The sequence below is a fragment of the Diabrotica undecimpunctata genome, chromosome 1 (genome assembly GCF_040954645.1).
Source record: "Diabrotica undecimpunctata isolate CICGRU chromosome 1, icDiaUnde3, whole genome shotgun sequence".
In the NCBI taxonomy this organism is placed as follows: domain Eukaryota; kingdom Metazoa; phylum Arthropoda; class Insecta; order Coleoptera; family Chrysomelidae; genus Diabrotica; species Diabrotica undecimpunctata.
In genome coordinates this window covers 78,959,712-78,980,677 of record NC_092803.1, presented here as the reverse complement: position 1 = coordinate 78,980,677, position 20,966 = coordinate 78,959,712, and the positions used below count along the sequence as shown (strand labels likewise).

General features: G+C 31.4%; 1 protein-coding gene across 3 annotated transcripts in view; it reads right to left on the bottom strand.

Moving 5' to 3' along the window:
- Nucleotides 1–20,966, bottom strand: part of LOC140439427 (androglobin-like) — a 174,674-nt gene that overhangs the window by 90,932 nt on the left and 62,776 nt on the right. For all 3 annotated transcript variants that reach the window (XM_072529330.1, XM_072529344.1, XM_072529335.1), the window contains exon 9: nucleotides 2,032–2,377. In XM_072529330.1, coding sequence (XP_072385431.1) covers nucleotides 2,032–2,377 — 346 coding nt within the window. The remainder of the gene's footprint in view (nucleotides 1–2,031; nucleotides 2,378–20,966) is intronic.

The following is a 20,966-nucleotide window of genomic DNA, read 5'->3' as shown; positions in this document are numbered from 1 at the left end:
ATAACTTAAACAGCCTTATCAACGAAAGCACAAGAAACCTATACCAGCACAGATTAGACGAAAAGTTGGTACATAATATAGAAGACCAGTCAGTAGAACAAATTTACGAAAACATAACGAGTAGCCTCAAAGAAGCAGCAGAGGAGGCCATTGGACTAAAAACTAATTCCGCTAGGAAAAAACTTTGGTGGAATCAAGAAATTGAGGAACTAGTACTTCGGAAGAAAAAAGCATACCACAAATGGCTAAACACAAAACAGGAGTTGGATAGAGAAGAATACAAAGATATTAAAAGAAGAATACGACAACTAGTAAACACAGCTAAACGAGAAATGTGGGACAAAAAATGCAAAGAGATAGACACATATATGGGAGGTAGAAAATGCTCAGAGACGTAGAAATTCCTGACAAAAGTTAAATCAAATGAAAAAAGAGAAACAAACATACAATTAATAACAAAAGAGAACTGGATCCGACATTACGAAAGTCTATTAACAGAAAACAGAGAGGAATATAGAGAAATGTCTTCAACTGAAATACACATACAGGGATAAACGATAAACATCGATGAGAGGACTGTCATAAAAACGATACAACTACTAAAAAATGGTCGAGCTGCAGGTCCGGAGGGAATTCCAGCAGAACTAATCAAATGCGGCACTAACAAACTGTTTGAACGATTAACCTGGTGTATAAACCAATATCTAAACGGTGCACCAGTCCCGCATGAGTGGTATCCTTCATATCATCTATACATAAGAAGGGAAGTAAACTGGACTGCCCAAACTATCGAGGTATATCAGTAACCAGTACCTTAAGTCACCTATATGGAAGGATACTTCGAGACATTATCGAACAAGAATATAAGGAACAAGAAGAAGAGGAACAATCTGGCTTTAGAGCGGAAAGGAGCTGCACCGATAATGTGTTTGTTTTGAAACAAATAATAGAAAAAAGATCAAGTACCAACCAAGAAACCCACCTTATGTTTATAGACCTTCAGAAGGCCTATGACACTGTACCCGCTAAAAAGCTATGGAAAGTTTTGCAGGAAACAAACATTAACCACACAGTAATTAACGCCCTTAGACAGCTTTATGAAGGATCAACGTCGGGAATAAAAATTGGAAATAGACTTTTAAAAAATTTTTCTGTAAACAAGGGACTCCGGCAGGGGTGTTGCATATCCCCCACATTGTTTGAAATCTATGTGGCGAAAGCACTGTATCAGTGGAAGAGAAAGTGCAGAGGAATGGGCATTGACCTGGGAGAAACTTGCCTATATACCCTACAGTTTGCAGACGATCAAGTCCTTATAGCCAACGATAAAGAAGACCTGACATTATATGGCCAGAAAACTACAGGAAGAATACAAAAAGTGGGGTTTAGAACTCAATACACAAAAAACAAAATATCTCCCAATAGGCGCAGAACTATCCAACATTCAGATGGACACAACCGAAATTGCATTCTGCACTGAATATACCTACCTAGGAATTGATTTCGACACCACAGGCACAGACAATAGGGAAATTAGAAAACGAATAACCCAGGCCCGTAGAACAATTGGATGCCTTAACGGAGTTCTTTGGTGCTCAGAAATTGATAAAAGACGAAAATACAATATATATGAATCTCTCATAAAAACCAGCTTAACCTATGGTACAGAGACATGGAGACTAACAGAAAGCAATAAAAGAAAACTCGAAGCAACAGAAATGGATGTATTTAGACGATCACTTCGAATATCTAGAGCAGACAGAATTAGAAACTATGAAATAAGGAATCGCATGAGGGTAGATGCATCACTGGCAACAGACATAGAAAGGAAACAACTTATATGGTATGGCCATGTTCAAAGAATGCCAGAAACAAGACTACCAAAAATCGCCATGAAATGGATACCACCAAATCGTAAGAAACGAGGAAGACCGAAAAAAACATGGAAGGAGGGAATAACAAAGGAAATGAGCTCCCGAGACTTGACCGAAGAACAATGGAATGATAGAAATTTGGGGATAAAATACAAACCTTAAGTTAATGACTACGGATTGTTTAAATAATGAATCGCAAAATAAATATATGGGTTCATTTCTACTTTTTTGCAATACAACGGGATATATAATTTCTTTCCATTCCATCCCATGCAATTGTTCTAGTTTTTTTGCAAAAGGGTATCTAGTTTCCTTCTTAATGTTTTCACTGCTTATATTGGACACCCTTGTCTTGACGTTAAACGAAGATCCTCTATAATATATTGATATCAGCTGCAAGGATTGATAAATATTCTCGAAGTCTAACCATTCTGTAATATCTTCATAGGCAAATGTTGTTTTTACTCGTTTAGATTTCGGTAAATGATCTGTTTTTTTCGTTTCTAAAACAAATTATGTTAGAATAAATAGTACACCATAGAATTATACAATTTATAGAAAATGTTATAATTTTATTCTATAAGGCAATACACTGGTTTTATTTTGCTTTACATTTATTTCAATGTAACTGCTTTTTACCAGAAATTTCTAATTTTTATTATTTTTTAAATTCATAAATTAAAAAATGATTATAGTTCATTGAAATGGCGAGCTTTTCTTAGAGGATGCCATTTTATTTTTTTTTATTTGTTGGGAGGGTAAGTCTAAACTTAAGTTCAAGTTTGTGAGGTCGTCAACCTTATCCCCGGCCGCCATCTTGGAAAATTTTATTACACATTAGGTATAGCAAATAAAATTTTCTACATATTTAGGTATTTCTATTACTTTTTATGTTAAAATGAAAAATAAAAAAGTTGTTAACGAAAATATCTGTGAATAAATTTTCTTTTCGGCCTTACTTTTTTCTTTAGTAATTTTACAATAAAATAATGTCAGATCAATAATATAGAGGGTTTTGCAATGTATCATTTTCATTAGAACTTTGTATAATTTTATTAATAATTTTTCAGGGTTTTACAGCGTTCCGAATTTAACCGGGTTCTTGATTATTCGCAAGAATACGATAAAAACGAACCATTAGACTTAGTTTTCTATTATATAATATTTTGTCTATTTATATTATTTTTAATCAATTTATTAGTTTATAAACATTTTTATGTTATTATTAATTTATTGTCGACCATTTCCGGCACCACGAAACTTACCCCACCTCCTGCGCACGAAAGAGCACCAATAGACAGAGATATAGATGAATAAGAGCAACATACCAATAGTATTCCAAAATAAATTTGTTGGTAGTCAAAAGAACAAAACAAACTTAATAGACCTTTTCAAAACTGCTCTAAGTCTATGATTATGTGACTGTCGCAGCAGAGGACATTGATATACTTGTTTTGCTCACAGCATTAGGAAGGGAGCAGTCCAATGTTGTGTTTTTAAATTGTCCAATTATTTTAAACCTTCAAAACAGTGTAAGTCGCATCAAATATACTGTCCTTAAAGTTTTATATTTGGCGACGTCATTCCAGAGAATTTGCCGTTTCTTGATGCTTTTTCAGGATGCGACACAACATTAGTAACTTACAAGATGGACAAACTTAAATTCGTTAAAATTTTAAAGAGACATCCTGAGTTAGCTAGCTGAATATTATTATTTCACAGTGAAAAAGCCGAGCCACCTTTGACCACCCTCATTGGCGAACGTTTTTTCATCTGATGGTCAGACTAGACAGAAAACGTTTTGAAGAATTGTAGTCCTTTTGCATACATTTTAAATATGTTTAATAAAATGTACCATTATACACCTTCAGTCTTTACTTCTGTGTTAGTTCTTCTAATAAATTTTAAATTATCAGTAGTAATATCCCTAGGACGTTGAAAATAGACGAGATAATTTCATGACAATCGAAAGGTCGTTCCTTGGTAACAGCACAAAGCCGAAGGCTGAGTGTTGTTACCAAGCAACGAGCTTAAGAAATTTGTCATGAAGATATGAGGCATTCATCAATGTCCGAGGGATATTCGGCGGATAATTTTTCGAAAAAAAAATCATAACTCAACATAACGAAACATTTATTTCTTAAAAGTACAATTAGTGAAAGTACAATTATATTAAAATTTAAGTTAACATTAGATTCGTTGCTGTTCTCTATTATAAAAGGTCTATTACCACGCATAATATTTATAATCTTGTTGTGGTGTTCTTGATCGAGATTCAAGTATGGTTTTATAGAATTCTGATTGCCATGACCAGTAATTTTTAGTAATTGTTGTTCTTCTACACCACTTTTTGCTAATTCGCTAACAGCAGTTGATCTATTCGAGTAATTTGTTATCTTTTTCTCCTTTACATTCATGCTTCAGCAGAACATTTAGTCCATCCATTCATTGTATTAAAAACATTTTAAACGTGACATTTTGAAATTTATTTGGATGAAGTTGTCATTGTGTTGTCATAGGGATTGAAAATTGCACTGAATGCAATTATCAGTCTAATGTTGACATGATTGGGTGAAATTGTTCCACATGACACAAAATGACGAAATTTGAATGGTTGTTAGAACAGTCGAAAAATTATCAGCATAATAGTTTTAAATTTACTTAATTTATTATGTATTATAATACACAATAAAGTTTATTATTACAATATTACGATTATATTAACATTTGTATTTCATAACACAAACGACAGCCTTTCGAGAAGTTCAGTACATATAGGAAAGTGCCAAATTCACAATATTCCTTAGGCTTCCTTGTGGACAAATTTGAATATAATTATAATTTCGAATTGTTTCTACTCGTAATGCCCTATGTCCGATACTTCTCGATCGACAATGATAAAATAAAATTTTGAAGTCGTGGAGTAAAATAGAGTGTTACTGACAGTTACTAAATTAGAACATTATAGTTGTTGAGGCAATAATTTATAATAGAATCCGTCCCAAACTAGTCATAAAGCTATATTTATAACCTCACCAAAATGCTACAATATATCAAATAAGTGTATTGCTCTTTACATAGAACAAAAACCTTTAACTTTTGAATTCTGGCAATTATAATTTGAACTGAGGAAATGATTGCAATAATTATTTCATCAGTACTTTCTAGGCCAGCGGTGCTCAAAGAGTCGATCGCGATCGACCGGTCGATCGCCAAAGTTTTTGAAGTCGATCGCGATTCATGGAGAAAATACGAGAATTGTATTAGACGCAAATATTAGAAAATGGGAAAATATAAACTGAAAATCCCAAGAATAAAAAGAAGATAATAGTCCACATAAACGAAACTAAAATAGTGCCTATTATCCTGACTCATTACACGTGTATGATCGAAATGATGCTATCTATTTACCCGAAAGTTGCGATAATGCTGATTCGGCATATCAGCATTCACAATGTAGATGTTCACAATGTGAACATCTACATTGTGAATGTAGTGTGTTGTAAATTGTTCACAATGCTATGGAGATCATTTCCGTCCAACTTTTTATTAACTAGAAATGTGTAATAAGGTTTTTTATTTTCAAAATTGTTTTTTACTATGCTTTGTTTTTAAACCAGAAGAAGTAAACTAAAGAGACATATTCACACCCAAGAAAGTTACTAGAAAGGTTACCAAATACATCTTCTTTTTTGGTTGATCATATCGGCCTTCGACGGTAATCCAAAAATATTATATTATACTAATACGTCGCTAAAGAGTTCGAAAAACAACTGTTTTTTATATAAAAGCAGACTAAAAATCTAAAAATTAAAAGAATAATGCAGAAAACACAAAACATCGCCGGTATAATTTAATTAAGCTATGAAATGCCATTAGTGTCAAAATTTCATAACAGTGGAGTAAACTTCAAAAAATCAGAGTATAACTGTCGATCTCCGGACGCTTGCAGTTTATGTGGTAAATCTCATGCAGTATAAGTCTGAGCACCACAGTTCTAGGCAATCTATGGTTTACAGGAAGTTGAATAAACTGTAATTATGCTACTAATCTATATGTTTCACAACTGTACATGGTGAAACTATAAAAATTCAGGAAATGAAGATTAATGTGAGGTTAATTGACTAACTTGTGATTGAACACTTGTAAATGGTAATATTTCTTGGAAGGTTTATAGACTAGACAATTACGAAAAATATGCTTTATATAAAGTAACTTATTAGAGTTAGAACACATTAAAATATTCTTTTTTGCCTATAAAGTTTAATAGGTCATTCTAGTATCTCCAATTAGCAGTCTTCTTAAATTTATTTTTGCTTTTCTTGTGAAAGAATACAATTTGGTACCATCAATGTTGTGTAAAATCTACTACCGAAGCATGGCTATAAATATATCTTTAATCTCCAATATTTTTGAGCATTAGAATTTTGAAGTGCGCAATTAATTCTTTATCTTATATTTGTAGTACTTAGGTATATGTTTATTTTCATTTAATTTCGATGTTAATTTTTCAGTAGGTGTATATAAATTTTTACTTTTCTGTAATATTTGTATGATAAGGGATTCAAAAAATGGTTAGAAATATATCCTTTGTAACATAAGTTTTTTTATTAGTACGAAATTTCTTTGATCAATGGGTATTTAAATATTAATTTTTGATGGTAAGAGATTATGCTAATGAATACACGCATATAACAATATTTTTATTAGTATGAGAAATATAGTTCATCGCTTGAATTATTGCAAACAATTCACCTGTATGTGCGCTTAAGACATTGGGAAAAAGTTGTGTTTTAATTATAATATTGTTACTGATGATAGCATCCCACCGGCAATTTGCTTTTTAAATCTTTTTCATCAGAGAAGAGGTAGTGTTTTGTTTGGTATATTGATTGTTTGGAAATAATGATTATAGGTAAATATGTTTCCCAGGGAGGGATAACTACTAACTTTTTGGATGAATTGTAGACAATAGATGTTTTACTGGGATTAGTGAGTTGGTTTTGAGTTTTTAGATTTGACACCCCAATTTTGGATGCTAGTAAATTAATTTCAGATTGACAACCTTACCAAAAACATTCAATTTCCAGTAAGGTGGTCACATTACTCGTATATTTGGCAAGTACGCCAATATTATGGTACTTTGCAAGTACAGCAAGAGTCCGCTTTAAGTATTGACTATATGCTTTACCAGGTAGTTTTTTATCAACATTCGTGCAAAAGTCTCGTAAAGATGCAGTATTAGGTTCACCTAGATTTCACGTTAAGTACAAAGCAAGTAGCAACCGTATCTGGAATTAACTGAACTACCAGCCAAGTTTAAAGAAGAACAAATTCCTTCCATATAAACACTTTTATCATAAATGGAACAATTATTCGTCACAATTACCGTTATTAGTCTGATTTAACCCCACGATTTTTCACAGAATGCCTACAAAGCGGCCGAAAAAATTAAATCTATGGCTGATATTTTTGGTGACCGACTGGTAAAATCATTTTTTACCTAACAATTTTTATTGTAAAATGTATTTGTAATTACTGGAAGACGTGATTATTTCTGCATTGAGTGATATAATTAAAAATGATTAACAATATAATCAAGATCATTTGACTTTTCAACAGAACAGTGCTTCCTCGCATTGTGATTTAGTTGTTCGTCAAAATTAAAAAAAAAAAAATTTCACGGCATCGAATTAAGAGAAGGGGTAGCATCGAGTGGCCTCATTGGTGACCTAACTTCAGTTTCAAAATTTGGTATATTAAGAAATAAGTAACTAGCTGAAAATATTAATTTTTAAATGTTTTTTTATATCACATAAAGTATTGGACCTAATGCAAAAATTTCAAGACGAATGTATAGTGAATTGCAAGTGCTTTTAAGAGATATCTTATTAAACCTCATTGCCATTAAAAAGTATTGGAGTAATTCTTAGCCTAACTTAGAGATGAAAGTAAAATTATAAAAAATACCGGAGAAATGTGTCCCATTTTAATCAAAAATTTTAATCAAAAATTGACTGTGGCTGGGTTTTTTAAAAATGTAGTCGTAGTTCCTAATAATGCCTCTGTTTTTTTTGTCTGACCATTCTGTATTTACTATAAAGAAGAGAAAATTTAGTTTTTAGCAGCGAGTACATTTTATAACGCAAGTAAGGATCGGTAAATGAAGAAGCGTAAGACGTAGAAGAATTTCTGGGCTGCAAAAATTTCGTGAATGGTTTGGAATGTCATCTGTCGAGTTATTATGTGCAGCAGCTTCGAAAGCGCAAATAGCCATGTTGATCAGCAAATTTCACAGAAGACGCTGAATGAAAGAAAAAGAAGATCCATAGCAAATCAAAGAACCATATTATTATACACAAGACGATATATATTAAAACCAATCTAGACAACTTGCATAGTGGGTACTTAAAGTAGTAGTAGGCCAGTAAACCTACTAACACAAAGATCCTTCAAATGTTCCAATCAAAAATGCTTAGAACGGTAACTGGTGCCCCCTGATATGACACAAACTAATATCTACATAATAAATATAAAAAATACACAAGCTATTATATATATATAAGTTAGGTAACTGAAGAGATACTACCTGGAGCAAATAAATATCAGCACCGCATTTCATATCACGCTAAAAAATAGAACTAATCAACCAACCAATAGAAAAAAGACAATGAACTAAAGGAGTATACAGATTTACAATGAACAATAATAAATGGATGCTGTCTGAGTCAAGTCTTATTTTTAACACAATATTTACGTAGTATTCTTTATATTTGATTAGTAGCGTAGATGATGTAAGTTGCAATAAATAAATAAAAAAAAGTAGAAATCCGAATGTGAAATAATTAACAAATATTTAAAATATTTAAAAATTTAAAATACATCGATGTACTGATTTTACATTTTCATTAATCAACAATCATCCCTCTGGCGCAATTGTGTATACAGATTGAACGAATTTAAAACGGAACATACAATTTAATATATGTCTGTTTGAACTGCATTTGAAATAGTGGACCAATATAAAACTTGGACAAAAATAAATCCATACCCAGTGATAGACATTGTATAAAATATCGTTCAACTATCTGTCTCCTTTAAAGGAAAGGGGAGCTTGCCTAATAGTCGGAGAGATAGAGCCGAAATTTTGGAATGATAATATGACATTTCTCTATTGGAATATATTCATTGTAACTGGGTTAAGACTTTGCCTTACAGGCGGACGCCCCTCGTGGTACAGGGGGTGGCTATACAGGGATGAAGTTGTAAAAATTAACGATCGATAATATGGCTGAAAATTTGCCCAGAGTAAGATCTTGGTATAACTAGACGAAATCCCAAAGGGCGGACGCGAGAGTGGATACATAAGGGGTGGCGGACAGGGGTGAAATTGCAATTTTTTGGGGAAAAATTAACGATAAGTAATATGTCCGCCATTTTCATGGCTCATTATTTAGCCCCTAAAAACTCTAAATCCAAAAGGGCGGACAGCTGGGTTGGTACATAGAGGAGTCAAATGTACCACTTGCCTGCGCATTTTAGGTCTCGGTAACAATTTTCAAACTGATTTTATTATGATATTTTTATACCGATTGATTTGAAAATTTGTATGCTCACTTCTGTTACTATTCTGAGAAGCATTTTCCTCAAAATTTTCCAAAAAAATTTCCGTAAATGAAAATTTTCGTAATTTTTAAAGGTAAAATCTAATTTGTAGAATCCTTTCGATTTTCTGTAAGTTATACCATGATTTTTTTCCAAAAATTTTCAAACGATTTTTCCGATAAGAAAAAAAAATTTAGAAAAACTTTTCTAAAACATTTGATAAAACTCTTCGTCATCGTCTGAATCTTTTATAGAATATTTTGTAGTTTTAAAATGATATTATGATAATGTTTTTTTTTCAAACTAAAGTCATATTTGTATGCTCACTGCTGTTACTATTCTGAAAAGGGTCAAGTAGAGTTTTCCTCAAAATTTTCCAAAAAAATTTCCGTAAATGAAAATTTTCGTAATTTTTTGAGGTAAAATCTAATTTGTAGAATCCTTTCGATTTTCTGTCAGTTATACCATGATTTTTTTCCAAAAATTTTTAAACGATTTTTCCGATAAGAAAAAAAATTTAGAAAAAATTCGTCATTTTTCTCATTCTCATTGATGTCATCACATTCATCATCTTCGTCACTTTCACTTTCAATAATATCACATTCATTATCTGCTTCATTTTCAATCACTACTTCTCGAACTGATTCTGGCATCTGAGGTCCACTAAACCATTTGAATTTATATGTTTCATCTTAAAACTCCCAACCATGTTCTTCAACAATTAATTCTGTTGGTACTTTTTTATGAGCATTTGTCCAAATATTTGAAATATAATGGGCTCGCAGTAGATGTTGGTGTAGTTCATCTTGACATGGAGGTAAGCTTGAAGCATCGAAATTTTTTAGTTTTTTTTTAAAAAGGCTCGTTTACATCATACAACTTATACTGCCGGTTAAATAGTGAAAATCTGACATCGTTTACTTTTCTTTTTGGAATTGTTCTCGTCAGTCCTGTTCCATATAAGTGACATATGAAAGTTTCTAAGGTTTCAAAAACTTCATTACAATCGAAGTCAGTTTCACCAAGTTGGATAAAAGCATCTTGATACTTATTACATTTAGCGCATGCGTCTAGAATTACTGGTCTAAATGGAACGCGCATCATTATTATTTTAATATTTTAAAATAATAATGATGCAAAATTAATGTCCAAACAGAATTTGTAAAATTATAATTAACTAATGAAAAAAAAAAAAAAAATTCAATCAATTTAAAAGTTAAAAAAAATATTGAAAATATCTACAAAGTAAATTTCAAAACTTAAAAAATTGATAATTCCACTATTAAATTGATTTTTATTAATAATTATTTGTAAAATGTTAAAGGAATTCTACAAATTGAATTTTACCTATTGATAAATAGAAATAATATATTTTGTATTTGATTATTAATGTAATAATAAATCAAATTTTTCTTATATCTGAACAACCATTATTTATGCAATATAAATTTAAAAACCTTTTTATTGTAATAAAAAATAAGTAAAATTACTATTTGTTATACAAACAATATTTAATAGTTAACATTATAAAATTACTTTAATTTAATAAAATATCAAATATCAAACATTTATTCAATTAAAAATTAATTCGTAAAATATTTATATTTAAGAAAAAAATGTGATTTGTAAAGTAAATATGACTTTAGTTTGAAAAAAAAAACATTATCATAATATCATTTTGAAACTACAAAATATTCTATAAAAGATTCAGACGATGACGAAGAGTTTTATCAAATGTTTTAGAAGAGTTTTTCTAAATTTTTTTTTCTTATCGGAAAAATCGTTTGAAAATTTTTGGAAAAAAATCATGGTATAACTTACAGAAAATCGAAAGGATTCTACAAATTAGATTTTACCTTTAAAAATTACGAAAATTTTCATTTACGGAAATTTTTTTGGAAAATTTTGAGGAAAACGCTTCTCAGAATAGTAACAGAAGTGAGCATACAAATTTTCAAATCAATCGGTATAAAAATATCATAATAAAATCAGTTTGAAAATTGTTACCTAGACCTAAAATGCGCAGGCAAGTGGTACATTTGACCCCTCTATGTACCAACCCAGCTGTCCGCCCTTTTGGATTTAGAGTTTTTAGGGGCTAAATAATGAGCCATGAAAATGGCGGACATATTACTTATCGTTAATTTTTCCCAAAAAAATTGCAACTTCACCCCTGTCCGCTACCCCTTATGTATCTACTCTCGCGTCCGCCCTTTGGGATTTCGTCTAGTTATACCAAGATCTTACTCTGGGCAAATTTTCAGCCATATTATCGATCGTTAATTTTTCCGAAAAAAATGACAACTTCATCCCTGTATAGTCACCCCCTGTACCACGAAGGGGTCCGCCTGTAAGGCAAAGTCTTAACCCAGTTACAATGAATATATTCCAATAGAGAAATGTTATATTACTGATCAGTTCAAAATTTCGGCTCTATCTCTTGGACTATAAGGAAGCGATAAGTGGTTTGACAGCATAATAACTGCTTGTGTAGTCTAGTTTTTTCAGTGATTCTAGGCAACCTATTTGGGTGGAGTTTTGACTTGTTCTTGAAAGAATTCAGAATCCAGCAGCCCGCTGAAGTATTGGATTTTTATAATATAATTATTTGACAACCTTTTGTTGGCCAACCACCTAGAGCGGAGTTGAGCCGAAATACATTGATTTCGTATGTTCCGTTTTAAATTCGTTCAATCTGTATATCACATGATATGTTATCCACGCCGCGCCGCCGGCATGTATTATTTAATAAAAAATTGAGGTCACTTATTTTTCGTTTGTTTTTAAGGGAACAAATAAAAGCGAGTACATAATATTTTACGCCAATTCAATTAAATTATACAAAGTCGCATTGTTTTGTTTCTGACGAAAAAATATGTTTATTTTATAAACATGTCATTGCAAAACAAAACAAAAAAATATTTTTATTTGGTTATTCGGGCTACTGCTTATACAAGGGCTACTAAAGACCATACATCGTCGGCAACTTTACGTAGTCACTACAGGACATGTACACTAGTCTATCTGGGAAAATATCATTGATTTTACGTAAAAAATTTATACAGATTTTTGAAGGTTCTAAAAGGTATATGAGGGGTAGCTGATAAAGAATCCGTGAAGACATACAGCTGATTTTGCTTTGTTTTTGATTTAAACAATCTTAAAAAGTAAATACGGGATTTGTATATAAATACCGCAACTGAAAATTGGAGGGAATTGTGTGCGAAGATGTAGGTGTGTTTGTACTTACATCTCGTCCTGATGCATTTGTTTTATCCAACAAGTTTTGTCCCAAGGGAAATAGGTTTACTGTTCAATACTTTTTTAAGGAACCACCCAGAAATCTGGGATAAATGAAAGTTTCGCAAATAACGTTTTAACAAGTCAATTTAAACAATTACAACTACGTATGTACAAAGCGTCCGCTGTAATACTTTAGCTCTTCATTTACTGGAAAAGTAACCATTCGCAATTTGCAAGACAGTAAATAAATGCTTACCGAAAGTATGCGACGTACGGATGGAACTGAAGTAGTTTCAGCAGTATTTATTATAGATAAATAATTAAACAATACCTTTGTTTACCAGAAGAAAAGTTGTCGTGGCAAAATACTCATTATAACAAAATACATTGTAAATACATGTATTTATTAATATCATTTAGTTAGTTGATAAAAATATAGTGTTTTTAAGAAATATGGATCATGAAGGATATAATGGACAATTTAGGATGTGACTCAGGTATATGATAAAGTATGGCAAAGACGACATAACTATAAACTAAGAATATATATCTACCAAAATGATACTCTCCAATAATTGAATCCTGCATCTTAATAAGACATTTCAGAATTAAACAGGAAAACACATACACGGAACTAAAAGAAATTACAGCAAAGCTGCCACAAAGAAGTGTCTTTACCTTTTGTATACGTGTTAAATTATTGTCCTAGAAAATAATACAATTGCAACATTTACCGATAATACTGCTATCATAACATTATGCAAAACCAGCGAGGAAGCGACAGAGAAATTACACAGATGTTAATCAAATATATACTCCAAGGAAATAAGCAAAAAATAGACGATGTCCGTGACACTCAATAATCCAGGTCTCTGACTACTTATTTAGTTATTGTAGACCTATAGGAAGAAATCCTATTTGTTGCCTGCCTTAAATTTGGAGCAGTTTTTTAATTATTAACAATTTAGTGCAAAAAACGCGATTTTTTCTATGATTATTAATGGTACTAGTATTAAAAAAATAGATTTTTGCAAGAAAATTATTTTTTCACGAATTGTTTAAACAAAGTAGACAATTTGTTAATTATTTAATATATAAAAAAATTACATATTTGTAATGTACCTACAAATTACATACAAATTAAAAAAAGAATGATCAAAATCCATTGAGTAGATCCAGAGATATAGAAAATTGTATTAGTTTGAAATTATTGTTTGTTCGGTATTTAAAGTCCATGGATTGGTAGGTTCTTCCTAGTCACCATTTAAACTACTTTTTGGAAAATTCGTAGAGGGTCCTATAAAGGTACAATGTTTGTGCAAATTTTTTAACAAAAAATACAAGTCCCGTTCTTTAACATGGCGTCAATGAGGTTCCTTAATTATTATAATCAAATTAGCTATGAATTAACAAAAAAACATGACTAACTTTGGCCCAAATTAACCTAGGCCAAATTTTTTTATTTAAAAATTCGGATGAAAATATGTATTTTCGAATGTAAAAAAAATTGTTTTCTAAGGACAATGTTTTTAAAGTTATTCTAAATGTTTATAAACTACATAATTTCAAAAATTTGGCATCAGAATTTTGACTATAATAAATCAATTTTTTATCTTTTTTTAATACATATTGACAGTATTCTGCTTTCATTTGTCACCCACAGTATTATCTATCTTTATTATTTTCTGTCTTGTTATTCTAAAAAAAAGATCTCTGGGATAAACCAGTACAATAACTTTTAAACTAATTAATATAAATATCGGTCCATTTTGAGGGTTTGTTAAGTATCCCAATACCCAACTTTGGGTGGAACTCTAAAGTTTAAAGTTTAAGTTTACTTAAAGTTTTTAACAAATATCAATTGTCACTTATTTTGCAGTTTGGGAAGCAACAAATTGACTTTTCAAGTTTCAAAAATCGTCATTTTAAAGCTGTGTCAATATTTAAAAAAATAAAATTTAGTTATTTTATGTTAAGTATTTAGCTTTCTAATAAAGTGCAAAAAATCGAAAAACTCGCGTTTTTTGCATTAAATTGTTAATCATTAAAAACGGCTCCGAACTTTAGGCAAAAAACAGGTAGGCTTTCTTCTTATAGGTGTTATTGTTACCTCGGGAGAACAAATAAGGATCTAACCACCTTCTAAAATCCCCGAGTGCTCTGTTGAGGGCTTCGGAGTTAACGTCAAGAGCTCCTTTACTTTAAGTCCATTTTCGGGTTATGGACTTGTAAATATTTCGGTGTCTTGCCTTGAAAAAGGCAAGATATTTCTTACATGACAATTTCTTCGTCGAAATAAAACACCAAGTTAAGTTAAAACAATATCTCAGTCACAGAGTATACTTGGAACAGCAGGAAGCAGCGCCCCAAGAGCACTAAACTCTCGGAGAGCCCGTAAGGAACTGACCTGAAAATCGCCAATATTAATATGCGCTGTTCGAGCGATAAATAGGGATTTCCAGGTCAAGAGCCAATGGGAAAATTCGAGGCGGGGCGATGCGCATCGAAATGCATACTAGTCCACAGACTATGGCATTCGATGACATCCCCCCTCCTCTGGAGACTCTGCGACTGGTAGAAATATTTATTAATTAAAAAATACAAATGTGAAAATACACAAGAAAATATGCATAAAAATACAAGTAAAATGTTCAAAAAGAAATTCACACAACACTGCACTACTCACAGGGGGAGATCGGTGGTGATGACGGCATCTCAAGCTCCTACAGGTCCATCCTCGGTCGGCGTGCCAACTTCTCCAACGGGAGTCGTCTTCTTCTCGGTCGTCCGGATCCCATCTGCCATATCCAATCACTTCAACCACTTTCGGTAAGGGGCGATGACTGGGTCTACTCCGGGACTTCCATCGGCATCTGGGGCTTCCAACTTCGAATAAGCCTGGCTCGTCAAAGGTGTCTGCACGTCGAAGGCATCAGGTCTGCAGAAGGTCTCGATGTTGGAATGTTAGAGTATTAATGCGTACTAGTCCACAGACTATGGCATTCGATGACATTATAGGTGAGTGTCATGAGATAATCCTTATTACCCTGGAATAATATGACTGGACAAGCAAGTGACGAACCAAACTTCATATATTATGTAAACTTTACTAACAAAAATGTTCAAAATAAATATTTTAATAAATATAAATAATCAAATTCCATAGTCAAATACTGCAAAATATTTGGGTATTACTCTGAGCTCATGTAAAGAAGAAAAGAAAATAATAATTCTGATTGAAATATAAAAAAATGTACTGGCTGATTGACTAAAATTCTATGCTGTTTCTACATAATAACTTATTATTATATAAGCAAATACTGAAACAATAGTATTATTATAAAAACAGTGTAAACATTTAGAAGGAAAATGTCACAAATCAACAAAAAATATTTCTATTCATATAAATATTTAATCAAATTATAGGTACTTACTGCTTATTTATATAAAATTTTCTTGTCGACTTTTTCGTCCGAAACATAAACGTCTTCGTGAATTACCCATTTTAAAAACAATAAACACACTGGTTTGTCAAAAGTCGAAATAAGCCCTAGTAATGTTATTCAACATTATTTATAACCCTACCCCGGAGGGTGTATACTTCTTAGGGCCATCTATTCCGAAATACAAATTCGCGTTAACCTTACGCAGCTACGTCACTTACAGCGTAGTACTCACATTGCTCTTAATTGTATACATAAGCACTCCTAAAGTCATTCTAAAGTGTCATTCCTTAGTCATCCTAAATATGGATATTTTGCATATTATTTTAATTTCTTCATACATTCCAAATAATAGCCAATACATAATAATTGGTAAATAATATATACTTGAATTTAAATACTTAAAACAACAATCTCTTACAATCTTACAAAAGTCCGATACCAATTTTCAAAATAAATATTACAATCGCGTTAATATTCTTGATAAATAACTATATATATATATATATATATATATATATATAATATATATTGTCATACTTTTTCTTTCCCAACCAAAGAAAAATAAATAAAAATATCCATCGGAATAAAATTTTAAGATATCAATATAAACAAAAATGTATATAGTAATTTAAGATAAGATTTAGTGTAGATAAGAATAGAAATTTGTTTGGCTTTTCCGTTTCAAACAAAATTATCAAAAAAACCTTTGTTTAGAATTAGAAGACATTTTACCTGTCTTAGTTAATCTTTTCATTGTTTGTATAGTCGAGTATTAAATGACCATATTCTAGTCTTTTGAAATATGTATAAATTGTGTATTGACAAAACCAATTTTAAAGTAAGCTATTTAGTTTTTCTCTGAAACCGAAATTAGGCTTTTCCAAAATCATGGTAAACACAATTTGAGCTTTTGATTGGACGGTCGTTTTTAAATGGGAATTTGTGAGCCGATCATGAGACCAGAGGAGTTAGTGATATTTTGGTCATCGAAAGGAAACAGTCGTTTGTCTCAAGATAGGGTGTGGTTCGTGAGTTTGGATACCGGCGTAACGAAAAGAAGTGAATAGTTTGCAGAAGGAGATAACAAGTAGATTAAAAGAGGTCCTTGTATCTACCGTGGGCATTTTATAAAATATATGTGAAAGTATTCTTACGGCATCAAGTTGACAAAAGGAGGTCCTGGTGTCATAAATAAGTAGCTGCGTTTGGAGAACTGAATCAGGTGTTTTTTGTGTAGTCTGCAGGAGGTTTGCAGAGACGTTAAGAAGGAGCCGAGGTGCCAAAGAGGAGAGATCACATCGTTGAGGAGACTGGACTTTTCTGGGTATGTTCCAACATACAACTCAAGAAGAAAATAAGCTGTAAGTGTTTGTACAATTGAATTTTATATCTGTGAAGGATCGGTTTGACATCATGGTCATTAGCATTCAAATTTAAGAATTGAGGTTTTGTTAGGCTAATCAAAAGTTTAAAGTTTTGTTGTTTCTTGTTTCAAGTAAAGAAAATTTTAAGTAAAATTGGTTTTCACGTAATATAAATGTATGTAGCTTTATAATCTTATTATTATAAAAATTTGATTTATTTTCTTGTATGCTGATTGATAAGATAACGACAGAATTTAATAATTGTTTTATTCGTTCATATAAAATAAAGAAACGTAAATCTTTGTAATATAATATATTTTTATTCTTATCCTTTCTTCTCTCCGATAAAAGACAACTAGAAAATCTTTTGAATCCATCGAACACAGGTAATATAAGGATTATTTTACTTTTGATAACAAACAAGTTATAATTCTTTTTTATTGGCTCAATAAACTAAGATTAGTGTCAAAATAAACAATCATAATAATATATATATATATATATATATATATATATATATATATATATATATATATATATATATATATATCGCACCTTGAAAACCATATGGCAATATCTGCAATTTTTTCATAAAATGACCTTTTAATGCAGTCTAATAGAAAAAAAATCTATTTTTTAATGCTATTTAGCAGCATCTGCAACGAATTTTAAATTCGGCACCAGAAAGATACGTCCTTATGGCTTTTGTAAAAAATCTATTCATCTTTTTATACCATCAGGCATTATCTGCAGTTGTTGCTCTATGGTTCTAAAATAGGAACAAAAACTCAGATCTATCTGGCAATATCAGCAGTTAATGCCAAATGGTTTTTCAAGCCTGGCAAAAATGTAACATTGCCTGTAACTACTTTTATCTGTTGTGTTGTGAATAAACAATCGTTTTTAATTTAGTTAAACGTAACATCCCGTAGTAGCAGCTTGCCTAGTACTTCACGAGTACTTTCAGCACATGAATTTGACATCTCCTATGAGAAGGTAACTAGGTACTTGTAATAATTTTTTTCCATTTATGCCACTGAGGAGCACGGGCGTCTCTCGCTCAATTACGTGAGGAGATGGAGTTTACATGCCTTCTTTTTGTATTACATTTTATGCGCTCCCCCTAATATAAGGTTCTTTAAATCAAAAGTATTATTAACTTCGGGTAATTTTTTTTTGGAAAAACTAATATGAAATATAGAAGAGTAAATCCAGACAGTAATCGTGAAGCAAACTATGCCTATTTCTTCGAAGTGGAAAGCAAGAAACAGAGTGTGTAAGCACAATTTTATCGCAACACTGGAAGTAAACCACAAGACTATAACAAATATACAACGTCGTGCTGTAGATGGGTTTATCCCAAAAGACAAGCGAGAACAAGACAAGAGAAACTCACAAGAATGGAAAAAGAATCGACGAAGTCGTGAAACAAAACATAATGAGTTACATCGAATCCATTCCTACAGTGGAATCTCACTACTTAAGAACACAACTACCAGAGAATTCGTCAGTGGTGACAAAACTCTGGCTGATATTCATCGCGATTATATAAAATTTTGCGAAGATAAAAGTTCGTTGCTCGGAAATTATGCTACGTTTGGGACCATATTTAACACGGAATTTAATATAGGTTTCTTTAAGCCCAAAAAAGACCTCTGCTCGCTATGTAAAAGTTACAAAAATTCATTAGATAAAACTACATTAGAAGCAGCCTATAATACTCACCGTCAAGAAGTGGAACTTAGTAGAAAAGAAAAAGAAAATGACTCAACATCTGCAAAATCCAATACTTGCATTACTGCTTGTTTTGACTTACAAGCCGTATTACCGACACCTTCAGGCGATCTCTCCTTATTTAATTGCAAAAGGAGATTATCAACATTTAATTTCACAATTTTTGACCTGACCAAAAATGCAGGACACTGCTACCTTTGGTTCGAGGAAATTGCTTATCGTGGTCCAAACGAAATAGCCTTATGCCTGTTAAAATTTCTGAGCCAGAGGACAGGAAATAATATTATATTCAGATAACTGCAGTGGGCAAAATAAGAATAAGTATATTGTCTGTCTTTATCTCTATGCAGTACAGAAATTGAACATACCTAAAATTACCCACAAATTTTTGATAACAGGTCACTCCCAAAATGAGGGAGATAACATGCATTCTTTGATTGAGAAACAAAAAAAAGGGCATTAAAAGGAGGACCAATTTATGGTCACAGTAGTTCAAACAGCGAAAAAAACAGGTGAACCTTACAAAATTTATGAAATGTCTACATCGGATATATTGGACTTTAAAAAATTATGTAAGGAAATGGGGAACATTTATAATATTGACGAAGAAGGAAATCGGGTCGTCTGGAATGAGATTAAGATAATCAAGGTGGAGAAGACACTTGAAAATAAGTTTTAGGTTAAGACAAGCTACAATGATACAGAGTTCAGAACCATTAATATAAGGCGAAGACAACGAGGGTTGGTGGCTAATATGGAACTAAGTAAAGCATATTCACATCCACCAGAAATATCCAATCTAAAAAAACAAGATCTGCTCTGTGCAAGGCTAATGTTATTCAAGAGCAGTAGAAACCGAACAAACAGAATACAATATGCATGATTTTGATTAAGTGTTAAAACCAAAAAATTGTAATAAATAAGTAGAATCTTAAATAAAAAAAACTTATATTTGATATGAATTTTTACAGCATCGTTTTCCAAAATTGATATATATTTTAAAACCATATGGCCGTATGTGCTAAAATACCTATTTCCTGAAATAAATTTCACATACTCCTTACTGCATATAAAAATATGCAAAATTAAAGACAATTATGCTAAATACCAGGTTTGTAGCTTAATTTTTGGAATAACAGTAAATAATATTAACTTAAAAAAAAATGAAACGCTCATAACTCAACATTATGATTTTTGCAGTTACTGCCCTATGGTTTTCAAGGTGCGATATATATATATATATATATATATATATATATATATATATATATATATATAACAGTATAAAACAATATAAAACTATATACATTTTGCGATAGTTTTTTGTATTTTTCTTTTATTAGTACGTGCTAAAATAATTTTTTTATTAAAATCTTTTAGCGAAGTACATACGCGACCGACAAAATATTTTGTTAGCATCTTGAGGATAATCAATATTAACAGACTTAAAATATATTGCTTGCCAGTAAATATGATATCTCCATTAAAGTTTTAAAAAATTTGCTCTAGTTTTTTCAAATGAGCCATAAATTTGTTAAAAGGTTTACATAGTCCACCTTCTGTCAAATGATTGGTCCAGGTGTAAGACGTATCTAACTTTGGTTAGTTAAATTTGGTAACTGGCATTTAAGCTTGCTACAAATAAATCCTCCTAAATGTTTTAGTCCATCATATCCTAAATCATCGAGTTCTTTACAGAG